This window comes from Triplophysa rosa, linkage group LG4 (genome assembly GCF_024868665.1).
Source record: "Triplophysa rosa linkage group LG4, Trosa_1v2, whole genome shotgun sequence".
In the NCBI taxonomy this organism is placed as follows: Eukaryota; Metazoa; Chordata; class Actinopteri; order Cypriniformes; family Nemacheilidae; genus Triplophysa; species Triplophysa rosa.
Window position 1 is genome coordinate 14,009,180 of NC_079893.1, and position 17,097 is coordinate 14,026,276.

Here is a 17,097-nt window from a genome sequence, read left to right on the forward strand (position 1 = left end):
CAGTAGCTTGGTGGTGTACACTCATTTAGACCGTAATAATCATTTGGTTTAAGCCAGGTTTCGGTAAGGCAAAGCATATCAAAATTGTTGTCTGTGATCATTTCATTTACAATAACTGCTTTTGAATTTAGTGATCTAATATTAAGTAGGCCGAACTTTATGAGTTTGTTTTGGTCGTTTATTACATTGTCCTCAGGTTTAATCACGATTAGATTTTTTCTCTGAGATTTGGCTATTTTGTTATTTTGTAGTATTATTCGGGGGACAGACACAGTCTCTATGCATTTGGAAGCAGTAACATTTATAACAGATGAGTGGGAGGAACACAGACTATGGTTAAAGTTTTGACTTACCGCTGGGAGACGTAGTCAAGCGGTGCGTAGCGTCTTTGAGATGTTGTCAGACAGAAGAACCGCTCCGATGCTGCTGGGGTGCAGGCCGTCAGGGCGGAAGAGCCTAGGTCGCTCCCAGAACAGATCAAAATTATCAACAAAGAGCAGCTTCTGTTCAATACACCATGACATCAACCATTTATTTAGAGCAAATAGTCTACTGAACTTTTCATTCCCTCGTCGGTAGGTAGGAAGCGGCCCTGATACGATGATCCTCGCCGTGGGCGATGCGTTGCGTACCGTCTCGATCAGACTCCTGAAGTCCCTCTTCAGGATCTCCGACTGCCTCATCCTGACGTCATTCACCCCCGCGTGCAGCACGACAGCTCCGACGTTAGCATCGTCCTTCAGGATCGCAGGTACCTGCGCAGAGACATCAAGAACACGGGCGCCAGGAAAACAATGAGTGCGCACCTTACCTTTAGTGGAGGAAGCGCGTACGTTCCGGACGATTGAGTCTCCGATGACCACAGCGTTGCATTCCGTCTCACAGAGGGCGGCAAACCGGTTCCTGGTCAGGATCTCGAAGACCGGTGGCGGCGGTTGGGTCATCGCTCCAGTCCTGGCTCGCGCCTTTTGCCGTGGGTGTGCTGGTGCAGGAGTGAAGTTCATTTGGGCTGACCGTGTTCTCGAAGCCTGGGCTCTGTGCAGAGAAACATGCGGAGTAGAAGTGGAAGGAGTATTAAAATCGCGATGAAAACTTACCGCGGATTTGCGAGCGTCAGCTCTGGATGTTTCCAGCGCCGTTTTACGTTCTCGCAGCTGTGTCTGCTTCTCTAGTAGATCCTGGATCTGCTTCTCCACAGCCTCCAGTTCCGACTGAAGTGCGATCGTTTCCTCATCTGCACTCAGAGGTACAAACACATCTGAAACATTAGCCATTAGTGATGTAATAATGAGAACAGTGTGTTAAGCAGTGAGCAGGCAGGCTGGGAATGCTAACAGCCTGAGGCTAATAGCGAGTGATGCGATAAAAATAAATTATCGGTGCATTTAAGGACGATGTTTGGTATGGGATATACTTAAAGATATGTTTTACCCTCGGTGAATAACAATTTAAAACACAAGTCTTAAGATATAACAAGAATAAACAATGTATTAAGAATAAGTTTGAAAGAGCTCCGACTCAAACCACGCGCTCTCAGCAAACAGGAAGTGACGAAATTCAAGTGACGAGTCGTGTTAGCTGCCGTGAGCGAACGCCACCCTGGCGGTTGATATACGCTATGGCAGTTGTGCTGTCCGCTGGACCAGCACGTGCTTGGCCTGCATGAGAGGTTGTAGCCCCTTCAGTGCAAGTAGCACATCCAACAACTCTAAGCAGTTAAATGCCTGCGCAGGTGGGGGCCCGTCCATCGCCCCGACACTGCGTGCCCATTGCACACGGCACCCCAACCCTGCAGGGAGGCGTCTGTCATCACCACGACGCGCCTCATGACCTGCCCGAGAGGGACCCCCATCCGTAGAAAGGTCATTGAAGACCAGGGGTTAGGGTGCATCGGCAGAGAGGCGTAATCACCATCCGCCTGCTGCCCGTGTGCCATACTCTCCAGGGAACTCGACTCTGCAGCCAGTGTTGGAGCGGTCTCATGTGCATCAACCCGAGGGGTATCACCACCACCGAGGATGCCATGTGCCCAGGAGCCTCTGAATTTCAGGAGGACCGCTGGCTGCTTGAAATATTCCAGGGTGTTCAACACTGACTGAGTGCTTTCTAATGCGCTGTAATGGAGACAGAGTTGAGTTCCATACCAAAAAAGAGGATGCTCTGCACAGAGGAGAGCTTGCTCTTTTCTCGGTTGACCTGTGGTCCCAATCGATCTAGGTGCCGAAGCACTAGGTCCCTGTGTGTACATAACAGATCTCGCGAGTGTGCCAAATGAGCCAATGGTCAAGATAGTTTAGTACCCGCACACCTCTCTCCCTGAGGGGAGTGAGGGAAGCTTCCACGATCTTCGTGAAGACTCGTGGGGACAGGGACAGACCGAAAGGGAGGACTATGTACTAATATGCCTGACCCTCGAAAGCGAACCGTAGGAACAGGTGATGACGAGGGAGAATTGAGACATGAGAGTAAGCATCCTTCAGGTCGATTGCCATGAATCCATCTTGACATCTGATAGATGCCAAGCATCCTGAACGGCAGCTTGAGTAGGTGCCTGTTCAGGGTACGCAGATCTAGCGACCCCCGCTTTTTTGGGGACGATGAAGTACGGGCTGTGAAACCCGTTGAACATCTTGGCTAGAGGGACGAGCACGATCGCTTCCTCACCCGAGGGGTGGCGACCTCGGCCCAAAGCACGGGAGCATCCTTGCCTCTGCTGAGGTTGAGAGGATGCCCCGAAACTTGGGCGGGCGTCTGGGGAGTTGGATCGCGTAGCCGAGACGGACCGTATCCCGTAGTCACCGTGACGGTTTGGGAAGCTCTTGTCAGGCTCCCAGGAACCGAGACAGGGAGGCTTAGGGGTACTTTCTGCTTCATCGACCTCCCGGGGGTGGTTCGATGGCTGGCAATGCGGATCCCTCGCCGTGGGGGGGCCCCCGGAGAGGAGATCGGCTCTGCAGTTTTACCTGCCTGGCGATGATGTAGCACAACGCACCATCGAATGAGAGTGCTTAGGCTGATGATTATCCTCGACATTGGGTCTCGCCCGTGACGCAACGTCGAGTTGTCGAACACCGTCGTGTAGAGGGTGAGAGCAGCTATGATAAATGCCCAGAGAGAGAGAAAACTCTTAGAAGTGGGCTGTTGGGACGGGGCAGGAACCGTCCCGGATCGACCAACCAGCAATGGAATGGCTGGGGTCGGGCCCGAAGGTATTCTCGATCTCCCTGGGGTCTTCCCATGAAGGCTGCTTTGGCTTCCGCCGCGGCTGCTGACGGGGTGGTGGTCTCATCTTCGATGTCTTGTAGAGGACTAGGGCTGCTGGGAAGCAGACGGTGCATGGGATCTTGGCGGCCAGAGGGCGGTCGAGTCGCGGCTGGGGAGGATATACTTGATATCCTCTGTCTGCTCCTTTACTGTCGAGAACTGCAGCTCGACAGTATCACCAAACAGCCCCCCTTGCGAGATGGGTGCACCGAGAAAGCGGACTTTCTCGGCGTTACTCATCTGTGCAAGGTTCAGCCAGAGGTGTTTCTCCTGGACCACAAGTGTGGACATCGCCCGACCCAGGGCCCGCGCGATCACCTTGGTCACCCGTAGAGCGAGGTCGGTGACGGTGCAGAGTTCCTGCATAAGCTCTGGGTCGGTCTTACCCTCGTGGAGCTCTCTCTGCGCATTGGCCTGATGGACCTGCAGGATGGCCATAGCGTGGAGATAGGGGACAGCTTGGCCCGCAGCAGAGTAAGCTCTCGACACCTCAGATGCCGATAAGCCTACGTGCTTTGGACTGGAGTCTAGGTCGAGCCCCTGGGGGACATCGACGTATCCTCTAGCTGCCCCACCATTGAGGGAAGAAAGGGCGATGGAACTAGTTGACGTGTACGCGCCGAAGGGGAGCGTTCCAGGTCGTACTAGGTTCCTCATGCACTTCCGGGGAAACATGGTACTGGGAGTGAGTGCGGCTTGGAGCCGCTCTCAAGCCCGAGGTACCGTGTATCCAGCCGCGAGCATTGGGAGAGGCAGTGCGGTGCACCGCAACCCAGTGCCGGCGGTCCGGGAAAGCATAGCAGACATTTTGACGTCCGCTTCTTCCTGAGCTCGACCCCCCAAGGGAGGGAGCTTCAAGGAATCATCTGAGTCTGATGCCAGTAAGTCACCCTCCGATGCTGCAACAGACATCTCATCATCATGTACCGTGTCCGATACGTGGTTGAGGAACAAGAAGGTGGGACCGTCTCATGGGGAACTGTCAGACAAGCGAGACGAGGTGCGAACGGTCCGCAAGCAAGTGGCTGATGGATTAGCGCTCACAGTAATCCTCATATCACCCTCGCTGCTCGCCGTAGCGGGCGGCAGGGCCGTAGTCCTGCCGTCACAGAATGGGAAGCAGACGAGGTGGTGGCTGAGTCCCGTGGGAACACAGCCACCCATGACGCAACGTCTGAATCGTCAACCGCCCGCAGTGCGGGCAGGACATATCCACAACATCTTCCCCAGCGTACTGGAAGCAGACATCGTGTCCGTCCCCCTCCTCGATGAGTGTGTCCCACGAGAACAGCGGGACATGCCACGCTGGAGAAATTTGCTCTTTTAGAGAAAAAACTTGAACACTTCTGGAACCGCCGAGACGCCCAGGGGAAGTCGCCGCAGGAAGGGACAGTCTGCTGCACCACGTCGTAGAACCGGCAGTCTTGTAGTTGCTACTTGTAGCGAAGTCTGTTGATCATGAGCGAAGGCTCCGAAGAACAAAAGGTGAATGAATGAGGCACGCCGTCTCCCTTTTATACCTGGCTATCTGGGGGCGGAGTCCGGCATGCAAATTTCATTCGCCAATTTTCATTGGCCTTTTCCAAGAAGTCGGAAGCGATTGGTTTCTCAGGGACGAACCCCATCTGTCGGCTCGACACAACGTCGAGAGACCGACAGAAAGGGAACTGAGTTTAATGTGAGTTTTCAAAGATGAGTCTGTGACAGGTCGACATCAAAAGAGCTGTTTAATTCCAGTAGTATATCCTTCACATTTTATGAGAATCCAAGTTAAGTTTCTTCCTAGTCTCTTTCTCAAATAGCAAGGTGTGTGTTTTGTGATGGCCTTTGTATAGAAGTGTACGTTTGACTTAGAATTTTGAGATTCTTGAGCACAGCCCTTTCTGTGACCCCCAAATTGTTAAGCTGATAAGATAAAGAAGGAATGGATTTTATAGAGATCAGTTCATTGTTTTAAATAATGACACCAATATTGTTTTGTAGATGATAAAATACAGTAAAGAGATCAATTCCTCAAGCTTTGAAGTTGTAATACCTAGTGGTCATGCAGATTATATTTATATTTCCTAAGGGGGCAACAGAATTTTTTATCCCACCAAAGCTCTTTAGCCCCTAAGAACATTAAAGTGTGGTCACCGCATGTGATTGATGTGTGCCTATGAACATCCTAAACCCTTAAACGACACATAGTAACACCAAGATGGATGATATTTTTTAATCTAGTCATGGATGATGACACAGCAGTCCAACATGACAACACAGCCTGAGTCAATAGCATATTCCAAAATGATGATGTGGATCAGTGTGTGTGTGATCTACCAGTCCAAACAAAATGAGTGGACACATAAAATGTACAAATAAGCACTGCCTGCTGGAATGAATAAACAAACCATGATGACCCACAGCTCAAACACCACAGATGTAGGATAAACTGTAGGACAAGCCACAACACCACACAATTCCTCCACAAACACACTGCAACAGACAGACATTTACAGTATCAGCATGTAACAACACATGGACATTGGTTGGGATTTAATCTTCTGATATTCAGAATATGCTTGTAGTATGAGACAAAAGAAAACACCCCCAACACACACAAACTAAAAAGGACAAAACAAAAGATTTGGAGTTAACAGTGTGATGCAGCGACCATAATAGGTGTCAGTTTAAAGTCCAAAACAAATTTGGGATGAATTAGGAGCCAGCTAAACATAAACAAGGAAGTTGAATTCACATGTAAACATAGTGGCACTTTCAACAAGTTTTTTTTTACTAATATTTTCATGAATATTTTCTTAAATCACAGTAGGTCCATGTGAGGAACAGACCAAAACTTGAGACATCATTCACTGATAATCTTCATCTTAGGGTACATTTTCTTGCTTGAGAAGTAGAAGTGACACCGAAACATGTACTGTATGTAACATCAAAATGTAAATGGACAATGAACAAAAAGTAGGAAATATGAATAATAAACAAACTTTTGAACCTGCTAAGTGGCCAAATTGTTACAATATTTTTACATACTGTACAGCCCAGTTAACCTGATAATGATCCTAATATCATGGTAAATGAACAGAAACCGATTTTCCAGACTTAAAGTGTGTGGCTGCTGCAAAAACGTGAGTTTGGCCTCCAACTATTCTACTGGTTCCTTTGCCTCTAAAGATCAGTGGCATGTCTGTCTTAGACATCATCTCCTTACTGCCTACTCATCTTGGAGTCACAGCATAGGCATGTTTGCGTGCTTTGATGGCTTTATTATCTCTGTGGAAACGGGAAAGACATAGTCACAGTCGGGTTAAAGAGACAGGAATAGCTGCCCCATCATTAGTGTAGCAAGCAAAATATATGAAGGATGAACTTAAATCTTTCAGCCTTAGGGAATACAGTGGTCTTAATGCTGACTGATGGAGATGTGACAGTAATGTCACTAAAATACATGTACTTGTCATCCAAGATGTGGATGAAATTGTAACTTATTTCAGACATTCTTGATAATATCCTACATTTTGTGAAGGACCTTCCTGTGATAATGCAACAAAGGTTAAATATTTGTTTAGATCATGCACATTTAGAGCATACATTTGGGAAAGGTTGTGTAATTGGTCAACCTTTCCTGTGACAGTTTAAAGCCTCATGTCCTTATTTTATCCTTTGAGGTGTGGTTGGCTTCTGAGCCCAAGTGTTTTAATGGTGGTGAATGAGGTGTGATGTATGCAAGGCCAGGTCCAGTTTAATTGAAGATTATCTGCTTATTTACTCAAGCACAGTCAAAGCTAAATAGCTTAGGGTTTAAAAAAACAGACATTGTCAAACTGTGGGGTTCAGTGCTTCGCTCAATTAGAGAGTTTTCCCTGGCAGCAATTCCAATTATTTCACAGTTAAGCATGAACTGAATAGAACATTTCTACTTTTGCTGTCTTTCACCCATAATTGGTGATCACTTAGGTTAACCCTGTGGTAACTGAATTATTAAAAAGGAAAAATAAAAATGATTTTACTTCACATCTAGAAAAAACATCCCAATACTTTGTTTTAAACGTTATTAATGAACGAATGAGGCATTTATATAGTGCTTTTCTTTGTATTGCTGTACACCCAAAGCACTTTACAATCATATGAGGGAGGTCTCTCCTCAACCACCACCAGTGTGCAGCATCCACCTGGATGATGCTACGGCAGCCACAGTAGTGGTTCCTCCACACACCAGCTATAGGTGGAGAGGAGAGAGAGAGCCAATTGAGAGGGTGGGGATTATTGGGAGGCCATGATTGACAAGGGCCAGTGGAGGGGATCTGGCCAGGACACCGTGGTTACACACCTACTCTTTATGAGAAGTGCCATGGGATCTTTAATGACCACATGGAGTCAGGACCTCGGTTTAACGTCTCATCTGAAGGACGGTGCTTTTTACAGTATAGTGTCCCCATGTTACAGAGGTACATGGTGTCAATGAGTGTTATTGTACCAGGTAAAATATATCCTGATGGCTGGGTCTTTGTGCAGTTGCGAAAGATGCGTCTTGTCACACATTTTACATTTGTTTCTGGATTTTTTGTGTGCTTGGTCCATACAGTCCTGACAATGCTGATCAACAAATGGCATCACATAAATGCACACAATATCATTTATTTTATTATTTCATGTTCTGGTAATTGTGATGTAAACCTACAGGTGTAAGGTCTAGCTTAGTAAAACAAATTGTTAGCAAATTATGTTGCTTGCAAAAAAAAGTGAATAGCTGTCAATGGAGTAGACACAACATGTACCAACAAGGATAACTGGCTTTTTTGTGTCAATAGTTTTTTCAATTTAAAATTTTCTCAATTGAATTTTTTGTATTAAAAGTATTCTTGGACACATTATTATTAGTTAGGCAACAGTTTCGCGACATGACATGAGTCCACGGCAACACATCAACACCTACTTTAAAATCAACTAAACTCAGCCCGCCCACTGAGGCTGAAGGCTGTAATGAATCAAACCAATTTACTGGCTGCTGATGCTTAGTACTGCCTACCATGGGGCCAAGTCATTAATGTCTTAAATGGAATGCTTACGTCATCTCCCTTAGATTTCTTAAGACAAATAATCAACAGAAGTGGGGGGTCCTGACAACAACAAAGTGTGGCCAAGGTACGCAGCCTCTTGTTCTCCTCTTAGGAACCAGGCTTACATACTGTAAATAACCAAGATAATTCATTGATTCACTTATGGGATCAGAATTGTTGCAATATTCTGAATAAATAAACTATGATCCGCAAATAAATATAGAGAGTTTCACAAACATTTTTTAAATCCACATATGCAAAAAAAGCGAACCATAAATATATGTTAGACGTTCCACAAAAAGAAATGGAATTCATAAATAAATATAATGAGATTTGCAAATAAAAAATATTTACAAATTTATTTCAATGGCATTTGTTTGTAGATCACTTTCTGCCCATTTGTGGATCGCTTTCTGCCCATTTGTGGATCGCTTTCTGCCCATTTGTGGATCGCTTTCTGCCCATTTGTGGATCGCTTTCTGTGCATTTGTGAATCGCTGCACGCATTTGTGGATCAGTGCGTGCATTTGTGGATGGCTCTCTGTGCATTTGTGGATTTTGAAACATTTCTAACGTCAAGACGTGCGCACAATCCACAAATAGGTGGACTCCACAAATAGGTGGCCCACTATCTACGCAAGCCAATCGGGTAACTTCCGCTTTCGTTGTCCAATAGGGCACGTTCTAACTTCAGCCAATCACGTTTTGTTCTGCACTAAGATTCAAGGAGCTAACATGGCAGCTAGTGGTGATCTAAAATGCGCGATATACTAAGAAATGTGAATGGCCTCTTCTTTATACTACTCAGTAATGATTGCTTGTGTTTCTATGCATTGTCCATATGTTAGTAACAAACGACTGAAATGTTTATGACTTGATAACAGCTTGCACGGACTGGGGTGGACAATCCCGGTGACTGGGGACTGATTTGGTCTGCTGCAAGCCAGCCGTTTTATTTTCTTTATGTACCAAAGTGATAAATTCCGATTTTGGCATTCGATAAAATATAATCTGTTTCCCCGATACTGCATGGGTAAGCAGCTAGTTCGCGCCGCACGCTCAGCGTGGCGTGGAGTTTAAAGGTGCGCAGCGTTTGCATTGCAATGCGCACTGCAGCTGTCGGTGTAGGCTACTACCAGTATAACGATGGCAGAATTAACGTGGGGGAAATCATCAGCACTGTGAATTTCTATGTCATTCATAATTCAAAATAAAACGTAATTTAATCAGTCATCTCTGTTTATCCCATTCCTGAATGATCTCTGCTGCTGTGGTTAAACAGTTCTGTATAGGCTACTCTCTAACTCTTTGCCATGACAAAAATGATCACTGTAAGAAACACTACTCATAACATTAACAATAGTAAGCGTTGTCTTTATAGTGGTAGCAGCGTAAATAGGCTATATTGCAAGATGACCATGTGGGACAATTCTGTCCACAATTCCCCACACAGAAATACTGTAGTAGTATAATACATTTACTATCATATGAACAGCTCATATGAACAATACTATAATATAAATTATAGTAAAGCTCTAAAAAGGAAATAAGATTTGCTGTAACTTGTGTGCTATATTCCAAGCTTTTGAAAATTGTTTAAGTTGTTAATTTAAATTAAGTTTTGCTACTCAGCAACCTTCTATCTTCAATTTCTATTTTATTATTTTCACCCTCTGTCTACTTGTTAAAGAACCAGAAATGTTCCTCAAAAAGCTAAATTTATCCAAACAAAATATTAAAAGCTGCAACCTGTAACTCCCTTATAATAAAAAACAGGGTTCAAAACTGTGTATATCCGGTTTACAACCATAAACAGGGTTTTTATAGTTTACTAAAACTAATCTGTTTTTTATTTATATCAAATTAAATACAGGTCTAAATGTTATTTGAAAAACGTAAATTAAACAACACTCAGACACATGTAAATATTACACCGATATAGCAATATTGAAAGCAAATAAATAATACATGACAAAACACATAACAAAGTTGCTACAAATTGACATAAAATCTAAATGTATAAAAATAAAAGCCAATTTAAAATACTAATAAAACAACAAAAAAGACTATAGTAATTCTGGCTTATAATAATTATTTATAAATTGTGCTATCTGGAACTGGCACAGTTTACTGGGAAATGTCAGTTGACATTGTTTAATTTCAAGTATAGCCTGCAATTTTCATTGTTCAAACAGAGGCAAAAGTTACAGAATGCAGCTTTAAATGAAATAAATCACAGTACTGTACAATTATACCAAATATTTGCATACATGCATTCAGAATCTGATTATTAACTATTAACATTATTTGCATAATTATAATAATAACAATCATCATCATCATGATTCTTAATTCCTACATCCGTTTTAATTTAAGTATCCAGGTTTTTCAGTAAAATAAAATCATTCAAGCAACAACACTTACACAACTAACTGAAACATGACATAAACATGACATACTTTATATACAACAATGAGTGTAATGTCAAAGAAGTGCTAATGTCATTCATTCACATATTTGAAAATACTACACATTATTGTAAAATTTAATTTCCGAAACCAAATGTAATTGTTTAAGGACAGGCTGGAGGAGGCCTGATGTTGGCTGCGTCCGAAAGTTTAGGCAGCCGACTTGAGGCCTCTGTCTCATGAGGCAATGCATTCAGAGGCAGCGTAACGGAATTCCGTTTGAAATAGAAACAGAGGGCGCCTTTGTGATAACTAATCGAATATTTTAAAACTACAATACTAATTTCACGATAGAAATGCAATCAAGAGTTGTAAAAAGGAAAATTAGAACTTTATTTACACAAAAACTGTGCTCTAGCCGCTTTCTTGGCCGCCATTTAGTTTTTTTTAACTTGACCTTGCTCGACTGATCACAAACCCCCCCCCACAAGAATAGTGGGACATTGAAGGTAGCGAAGGATACATCTATGCTGCCTTCACAAATCGACCTGATGGAGGTATCTCAGGAGACAGGTAGTAAAGCAAACATTGGATTCAGGCGTGCCTTGATGCCTTCCAGTGTTGGGTAAGTTACTCTGAAAAAGTAATTAATTACTAGTTACTAATTACATATTCAATCGAGTAATTAGATTACTGTACAATTTACTCTCTCCAAAAAGTATTTAATTACTTATTACTAATTACTTTCTATATCCTACATCAACCTTGATTAGTTAAGTGATTGAAGGATAGACATGAAACGGCTTATTTATTTCATTCAAATAAATAATATTTAACTACATAAAGTAGTATTATTAACTGACCAAAGTATTACAAATGTGAGGATTATACATTAAAGCAAGGATTTTAAAGTTAGACCTTGAATTTTGATGTCAATTTCACTATTGCACACACATATTTACATACACACAAAGTATTTAGTTTAATTACATCAGAAGTAAATGTAATTAAATTACAGAAAAAATAAGAGTAATCCCTTACTTTACTTTTCAAGGGAAAAGTAATTAAATTACAGTAACTAATTACTTAGTAACTAGTTACACCCAACACTGCTTCCTACCTTGAAATGCAGCCTCCGAAGCTTTCGGACGCAGCCGTTGTAATGCCAGGCTAGAAGGGGCAAGAGCATGCAGGGCTTTATTTTTTCAGATTCTAAAGCTTCTAACAGTTATTATGTGAATATATTCAAGAGTCAATATCTTTATTGTCATCTTCAGTATGAAGAAGGTAAAGCAATAAGAACAAATAATAAAATAAAAATAATTTGTGCACATGCATGCTCAGGAGCTAGCGCAAACTGTAGTGGCGTACGATAAAACTACTTCAACATGCAATTAAATTTTTGAGTTAAGTTATTACTCTTCGCCCTTATTAAAATTATTACGACAGGTTTACATTTTAATCAACATAGTTTAAATGATGGCTCTCCGACAGAGTTACTATGGCTTCGGGAAACCATTGTTACTACATCATTTATTTTCCCAATGGTGTATTATGGTGGTTAAGCAGCATGTTACGTCATTGTATGGGAAACGTACCCCAGAACAGGAATGAGTATGTGGATTTGAGGGAGGCACACTTATGAGTACAAAGCACTGCGAAGGTCAGTACACCACCATCCCCCACTTCTCAATTCCTCAATACTTTCCTGCATCTCTCTCTCTATCTCTGTGTGTATTTCCCCCTGCCGTATAATGCATAGACATTTTGACAAACAGTTTTATCGGTAATGTCATATTTCTTCCCTCTTTTAATCAAACAGTTGGGTGGCAGGCTGACTGGCAAGTAGATTAATATAAACATTGATTAGATTGGATTGAAGTATCCTCACAGGTATACTCATGCTCTCTGCATCTTTATACTGTATAGAATTATGCAATTATGTTTAGTCTTTCAATTCCTCCTTTTTGTTTAGAGTTTATGGGATGACTCTTTCTTCCTACCAGGTCTTCTCTAATCACCATGTTCCGTCACTCAAGACAACAGAAAGCTTCTGCTTTTGTGACATACAACGAAGTCTGCCCAGCAATGAGAAGTGCTCATTGTTCCGGGGGGACCTTGCACACAGAAATACTGTGTACACCGGGAAAATGTAAAGATGAGAAATGGTCAGGAAATGTTAGTTTCTAATGTGAATGAGAATTAGTCAATGAGGAGTAGTAACTCGGCGGTGGAACACTTCTTGAGGGAAGACAATTTCAAGAATAAAGGGGTAGATGCAGACTTAAAGTGTACTTAAAGTGATATAGAGGAAACGAGAGTTTGAAGAAGCTGAGTTTTCATTTTTGGATGGGGTAACAGACCCTTTAATTTGTCTGGTTCTGGTCATTTTTCAATGCCTTTTTTTTTTTTAATTGAACTTGAAGAACAGTGAGAGATGTTTAGAATGTATATGAATGAGAAAAAGGACGAGAAGGAGAAAGAGAGAGAAAGACCACCGCCATTACAGAGTGAGCACCTGTCATTGTTATGCTTGTTGCCAAGTAACAACATTCTTCACTGCCCACCACAGAAAGAGTGGAAGCCATGCATGAAGACAGGAACAAAGAATCTCATATTTCATGGACATTTTGATTCAGATTGTTTATGTAGGGAATGTGACTGCATCTCTATTTTAAAGGGATAAATAACAAAATCCTGTCATGATTTATTCACACACAAGTTGTTCCAAAACTGTATACATTTCTTTGTTCTGTTGAACACAAAGATATTTGGAAGAATTCTAGCAACCCAACAGTTCTGATGCACCATTGATCACCATAGTAGGAAAAATATTATATTTTTTTGTTGTGTTGAACATAAAATAAGATATTTTGAATTTAGGAAAGCAAACCGTTTTAGGGCACCATTGACTACCTTTTTAAAATGTTCTACTATGGTAGTCAATGATGCCCCAAAACTGGCAGTTGCCAACATTTTTCCAAATATCTTTTGTCGTGTTCAACTGAACAAAGAAATGCATACGCGTTTGGAACAACTTGGAGGGGAAGTAATTCGTGACAGAATTTTCATTTTCGGTGCAGCAGTATTCCTTTAAAGCCACATGACTGTCACTATAAATATTAAAGTAGTATAAAAATAAACATTACAAATTGTTACAAAACTTTTATAGACACATTGATAACTTTATATAAACTATATATTCACTACACTCACAAAAAATCCTGGGTTATTTTCAGACAAAAGGGTCAAAAGGGACAAACCCAAGCGTTGGGTTATAAATTAACCTGTGCTGGGTCATTTTAGCCCAAAATGCTGGGTTGTTTTAACACATGGTTGGGTCAACTGTTCATTGTGCAACCTAAAATTCTAATACAAGAATACTTTTAATTCATACGTTCCACTTTAAATCTGGGTGACAGTTCAAGATGCAACTGCACGGTGAGAGAGGATATTAAAAGACCAAAGTTAGTTTAAAGCATTCACAAATCACAGGAGTGTCACGGCAGGTAAAGAAGAACCCAAGCACAGGCAGCGGGGATGAAGGGGTTAACACGAGACTTTATTTAAATGATAAAACACAAAACAAGAACCCACGATGGGGCAGAACAGCACAAACAGGATAAATAACAGGACGAAGACTAACTGACGCTAAACTGGACTAAACAACACTTGACAAAGTTAACTAAACTGACACTTACTAAAACAGATGAAACAGCAACAACGGGAACAAGAACAGGCAATGACGGCTGACGCTGGACGAGCAACAAGACAAACTGGATACAATGACCGAGCAACAAGACAATGAAACATGAGGGTATTATTAAGGCAAGACAAACGAGGGATAATTACACAGGGCAGGTGAGGAACATTAGACACGGCAGGGAAGCAATACATGAAATGAGAGGGGCGGGGCCAATGACAAGACACGAGAAAACACATGGAGTGTCAAAACTCCCCATGGTTTTCTCACACAAAACCAAAGGCCTTGTCATGGCTCTGCCACAGGACCAAGAAAAACATGAAATGAGGCAGAGCCATGACAAGGAGTGGCAAGCTTTAGTGAGAATGGAGAACGTACTCGCAACAACTGAAATTGTACATACATGCAACTGTTGCATGGATGCTTCCACAGTCATAGATTTACGGGAGAATTGCAAAGTGAAAGGCACAGTTCATTTGACATCTCAGCTATACACTTTGCCAGAAAACTCTGGAAATAGGTTCTGTGATTTGATGAGACCAAAACTGATCTTTTATGACTAAACATCATATTTAGCATAATCCAAACACTGTGCAGAAGCCAACACTGGTGTTGCTTGGCACAAGCTTGGTGGTGACAGCATTGCTAACTCTTAGCATAGTCATCAGCAAACAAAACGGGATACTGTACTTACGCTTCTCTGTCAATCAATCAAGTCAATGTAACATAAGCAGTCTAAAGTGTGGTATAATAAAGGATCAAACAGGAATGCAAAAAACATGACAATAAGACAATCAGACCACTGATGCAGATTGAAGGGATCAAACTAGAATTAAACAATCAGTGGTGACCATGACAATCTAGAATAATATAAAATAAATGTTAAAAGCCAAAGAAAATAAAAGTGTTTACATGGGTCTTATCTATTGTAATATGGGGAGAACAACTTTTCACTCCAGTTTTTCATTCCAGCTGGACAAGTAGAGCTTTCATTGATGTAGCATGCAGCATTACTAAGATTTTAGTATCAACGCAACTGTTGGCATTGCAGACATAACATTGCAGTAATCTTGCAGTATTTGGGGTCTGTTTTTTTGAAGCTAGCTATCATTCTTCCATTCACAAACTCTACCTTAAATGTACCTGTTCAAGTTTATCAAAGACAAAAAGCTCTTTAAATGCAAAAGATGGTCACACCAAATACTAATTTGATTTAGTCAACAAAAGTTAATAATAAATCACATTTATTCTTGGCATTCATTTTAAAAGCGTTACTTTAAAGCATTTCCCCGCAAGTGCCTAACAGTATTGTAGCTTTCAGGTAGTTTCCAGAAGAGTTCCAAGCATCAACAACAATTCTGCTGGAATCCCCATTATCAAAATGTTTTTTTACTGTTTCATCCAATTCTGTAGTCAGTTACTGTAGTTTGAGCTCTCTAGAGTCTCTAGACCAAGCTCATTTTTCTAAGAGAGCAGGCCAAGTGTGTTTATTGTTATCATTTTCATTAAGACTGGATGGGCAGGTGAACTTGTGAATGGATTTTGGCTGTTTTTTCTTTCTCTTAGTAATAATAAAAGCTCAACTTTGCATGACACAATAAAGCAATAAAAGATAAATAAACATTTCTATCTTTTTTAGAATCGTCTTCAAAGTTTAGAGTATTTCAACAGAAATTAGTTGAAATATTTCACTTTTTTCATTTCAATTAGTTTAGAGTATTTAACAGTAAAAAATATCTGGTAAAAAAAAAATTCAAATATAGATATATTCCATAAAATAACCGTTTTTCCTGCAAAATTACATGGTTTTCTCTCTCTTTTTTTAAATTGACTAATAAAATGGGGCTCTAGGAATATACCGTAAAAGTATAAAAAAAATTCCCCAGTAGAATGACATGTTTTTCCTGTTTTTTTATTTGCAGTCTTTTTCTGCAATTTCAAAAATCTGTGAAAAATCTGTTTATAAACAGTAATATTTCGTAAGATTGCAGTTTTTGACATTATATGTGAAAAATCTGTAAAAAAAATAACTGTAAAATTATGCTTTTTACAGTGTACTATACAGTATGTTGTTTTTGTGAATAAAAACTTATATACAGTAAAAATACAGATTCTGTAATTAGTATGCCATGTTTGTAAAAACCAGTCTTACCCTAAGTATTTTCTTTAGAGAATTTTCTGTTAAATATAACGTTAAATATTTGGTCTTATACTGTCCTTATGAACACGTTAAGCCTCTCTGACCGTCCTCACTATTTTTAATTCCACTCTTAGCTCTACCTGCTTGTGAGCACCGAGAGCGCACAGCTCAGTCTGTCACGCTGGATCAGAGCTCTACTGATTACTTCCACTTTGTCACCTTCATCAGGAAATGATTCTGACGCACACTCACACCCTGGTCTCCCAACATCAATATGTGTGCCGCCGAAAAACGCAGACAGGGTCAAAATAATGAAAGAAGGGCACGCTCCAGGTTTGCACTTCATCTCACTCTTTCTTTTTCTGCCTTGTTTTCTCACTTTACCCTTCTGTCACCTTAAAATTTCCTGAGAATAAAGGTTTGCATTTGCAGTTTACCCTAAAAATCCATGTAAGCAGAATCTTGACAGATGGTTTACGTTTATCATGATATTATGATTTTACTCATGGTGACTAACTTCAGCCA

The 17,097-nt window shown here is 41.4% G+C and overlaps 1 protein-coding gene across 5 annotated transcripts in view; it reads right to left on the minus strand.

Moving 5' to 3' along the window:
• Positions 1–353: 353 nt before the first annotated feature.
• cxxc4 (CXXC finger 4) overlaps positions 354–17,097 on the minus strand; it is a 51,938-nt gene continuing 35,194 nt past the window's right edge. Inside the window, exons 2-3 of one of the 5 annotated variants that reach the window (XM_057330862.1) lie at positions 834–1,234; positions 354–755 (exon numbers count right to left, since the gene is read on the minus strand). In XM_057330862.1, the coding sequence (XP_057186845.1) occupies positions 369–755; positions 834–1,234 (788 nt within the window). In that variant the 3' untranslated portion in view covers positions 354–368. Of the gene's footprint in view, positions 1,235–17,097 lie in introns of all 5 variants that reach the window. The other 4 variants (XR_008962747.1, XR_008962748.1, XM_057330858.1 and 1 more) reach the window with 4 other exon arrangements.